The sequence below is a fragment of the Girardinichthys multiradiatus genome, chromosome 5, assembly GCF_021462225.1.
Source record: "Girardinichthys multiradiatus isolate DD_20200921_A chromosome 5, DD_fGirMul_XY1, whole genome shotgun sequence".
Lineage (NCBI taxonomy): Eukaryota > Metazoa > Chordata > Actinopteri > Cyprinodontiformes > Goodeidae > Girardinichthys > Girardinichthys multiradiatus.
Genome location: NC_061798.1, coordinates 26,309,249 through 26,312,785, shown reverse-complemented (window position 1 = coordinate 26,312,785; position 3,537 = coordinate 26,309,249). Strand labels below are relative to the sequence as shown.

Sequence of the window (3,537 nt, the reverse complement as noted above, 5' to 3'; positions counted from 1 at the left end):
TCAATGCATATAGAGACTGCATACGCATTTACTGATTTAATTAGGTGTTTATCATGCAAAAGTTTCTATCGTTTTGGCTATTTTGAATTAATTGCCCCGTCGTTCACTCCCTCGTTATACTCCAGGGTGGAGGAGGTCTCTGTTTGTTCTTTTCTTTTTTTTTTTTTTTTTGCAAAGGACACGTGGTTGTTACAAACCTCTCTCAGGACGCAGCGGGGAGGCGGAGGTGGAGAGACGCGGGTGCAGTCGGGATGGGAGAGGACGCACTGAGGAGGCTGCCGCTTTTTATCCTTGGAAATTTGGCTGCTGAGCCACATGTATGTTTTGGGATAAGGACTTTAAAAAACAATCGCATACTGGACTATTTTTCTATCTCCTTTTTTCCAAAGCAAAGACTTAGGCGCAGAATGAGGACGATTCCATGTGGTGAGGAGAAGAAAATGCACTCTGATGTAGGTAGATTTATGCTGTGAATAATGCGCTCAAGTCTTAATAAGGTTTTCTCTTGAATATTTACTTTTTTTTTATCTAGTCATACACTGAGCAAAGAATGGATTTCTTTAATATTTCCAGCCTGGAAAATGGGACAGAGGTGGGAAATATGTCCTTTAATTACACATCTGAAAGCCATGAGTACACCCAGCTCGCAATCTGGGGTCTGGCTGGACTTGTCAGCTTTCTTATTTTGTTTACCATAGTCGGTAATGTGCTAGTTGTTATCGCAGTTTTAACCAGCAGAGCTCTGAAACCACCCCAAAACCTTTTCTTGGTCTCCTTGGCCAGCGCGGACATACTGGTAGCCACTCTGGTCATGCCCTTTTCTCTGGCAAATGAACTTATGGGCTACTGGTTTTTTGGCAAAATTTGGTGTGACATCTACCTGGCTCTGGATGTTTTATTCTGCACCTCTTCCATTGTTCACCTGTGTGCCATCAGCTTAGACAGATATTGGTCGGTAACACAAGCTGTAGAGTACAACTTAAAGCGAACGCCTAAACGAGTTAAAGGCATGATTGTGGTGGTATGGCTGATCTCAGCTGTAATCTCCTTCCCTCCCCTGATTTCAATGGACAGAAGCAGCAGTCAGGAGAAACCCACGTGTCAGCTAAACGACGTAACCTGGTACATTCTCTACTCTAGCATTGGATCCTTTTTTGCCCCCTGTGTCATAATGATCTTGGTCTACATTCGAATATATCAAGTGGCGAAAACCAGGACTAGGACACTGTCAGAGAAGAAGAGGGGTGTGGATTCCCCTTTGGAAAATGGGATGGACCAAGCTGAGCCAGGCATGGGAGGATCCATTAAGTTCACCCAGGCTGGGAGCATGAAAGAGCGAGAACGTGAGAATGGGCACTGCCAAGAGCAAACAGTTGGATCCCCACAATCAAATGAACCAAAACATCCATCAAATAACCATGAAGATGAGTTTGACGATAGCAGCTCATCAGATGAAAAAACAAAAAAATGCAGCAGTTCTTCCAAACAACACCAGAACAACAGGAAAGATAGAAAACCCAGCAGGAAGAGCAGCTCTGCCTCCAAACACTCCAGTAGGAAGTCACGTTCCAGCTCAAAGTCCTTGGAACTGTTCTCCTCCCGTCGCAAACGTCGAAGCACTGTCAATCGGAAGAAAGTCTCTGCTGCTCGGGAGAAGCGCTTCACATTTGTTCTCGCTGTGGTCATGGGCGTTTTTGTCGTGTGTTGGTTTCCGTTTTTCTTCTCTTACAGCCTGTATGGTATCTGCCGCGATCCATGCAAGATCCCAGAAACGCTGTTTAAGTTCTTTTTCTGGATTGGTTACTGTAACAGTTCCCTGAACCCGGTCATCTATACCATCTTCAATCAGGACTTTCGCAGAGCCTTCCAGAAGATCCTCTGTAAGTCATGGAAACGCTCTTTTTGAGGGAGTCCTGCATGACTGGGGTTTTGTTAAATGGACATAAAATCAAATGTTCAATGTCATTTGAATGAGGAAGCCTGTAGTGCTTTAATGCACTCGCTTTCACGGATCGTATTAGGAATGACAGGACAGTAACAGGTTGAAGGTTTAGAACCATGTTTAAAAAGGGAATAAAATCAAGGGAATATAAACTGATGGATCTGGCATCTTATGCCTCCCAGACTGATTTGAAACTCTGATCTGGGCTTCAGCTCATTCCTTCCAATAGTTTTATCTCTCTTTCATTTGAAAGACTCTTTCCAGTGTCAGGGATGCATGCCTGCCACAATGGCTGCCTTTGGATGAACTTGACAGCAGATGAAGTGTTTACTGAAGAGCTCAATTTATAAACTCACGACACTGTAACTAAATATAATGCGAAGGCCTTGACAATCTTTATGAAACTGTTGGTTGTGATATTAGTATCTTTTTTCTCTGTCTCTTTACACATTTTTTCCTGACCTTACTGTTTCACGCTCTCAACATGAGGACCAATGGGACAAAGGGGCTCCTTGCTTACTGTATAAGTAGCAAAACTGTTTCACCAAAAGAAATGAAAAATATTTAAACAGATGAACAAAAGTTACCTTTCTGTACTTATTATTATGTGTGAGATGAACACAGCGTACGATGAACCTGGACTTGATGCTGTGCACAGAAGAGTGGCAGCACAGGCAATGCTTCTTTTTTCCTTTCATGCCTTTGCACATTCTTTCTCCCCTCAGAGAGAACAGCTTGAATATAACATTACTATAGAGGCAGATGGACACTCACTAAGGCATTTACTATGTGCATAAAAGAGAGCACGGAAACAAAGTGTACAACAAATTGATCTTTTTTAGGATAAACCGAGCTGCATTTTACCTCAACTGCCTGTGATAGTTTGAATGTGTGTCTGATCTAGTGTCTTTCTTCTCACACTGAATCCCTCCCTTAAAGTCAAACCTTATGAAGCTAATCTCTAATGATCGCTGCTCATATAAAGACTAAAAACATGTACAAACTTATATCATGTACACAAATACATGCAAAATATTTAATCAGCTAAAGTGTTCATCTGTCTAGCCAGAAGGGCTAATGTTATTTTCTTGTGTAAATAATTGAAAAGGCAATTTTACTATTATTGTGTGGTGGCTCATAATCACACATGTCAATATGATGAAAATGTTTGTTTAATGAACAATGCTCTGATGTATTTTCATGTTGCACCTAACCTGTGTCTTTTTTTCAACATGAATAAATGTTTACTTTTCTGCTTTGAGCACATCTGAAATGATCAAATAAAGACATTTACTGCAGCTGTCCTCTGAAGACCTGTACTGGATTTTCATTATATCTACTCTGCTCATTTTAACATCTAAACATAATGCTTATTTATTACACTGACACTCATTTGTGTGAATTAGAAATTCAGATTTTTTATATGGACTGTTTACTATTTAGTTTTTGGAGTTTGAATTAAACTACTCTGCAAATTAATATTAAAATTAGCATTTATCTTAAATGCTAATCCTGACAGATCCTGACAAATGCTCCCTATAGTAACTTGCAAGTGTTTTCACAATGTCTGATTTTTGCACAACACAAATTTCAAT

General features: G+C 40.6%; 1 protein-coding gene across 1 annotated transcript; it reads left to right on the top strand.

Annotated features, from left to right (window-relative positions):
- Positions 1–207: 207 nt before the first annotated feature.
- adra2c (adrenoceptor alpha 2C) lies at positions 208–3,253 on the top strand. The gene has a single exon (XM_047366204.1). It carries the CDS (start codon positions 551–553, stop codon positions 1,904–1,906), a length of 1,356 nt encoding a protein of 451 aa, XP_047222160.1. The 5' UTR covers positions 208–550; the 3' UTR covers positions 1,907–3,253.
- The last annotated feature ends 284 nt before the right edge of the window (positions 3,254–3,537 follow it).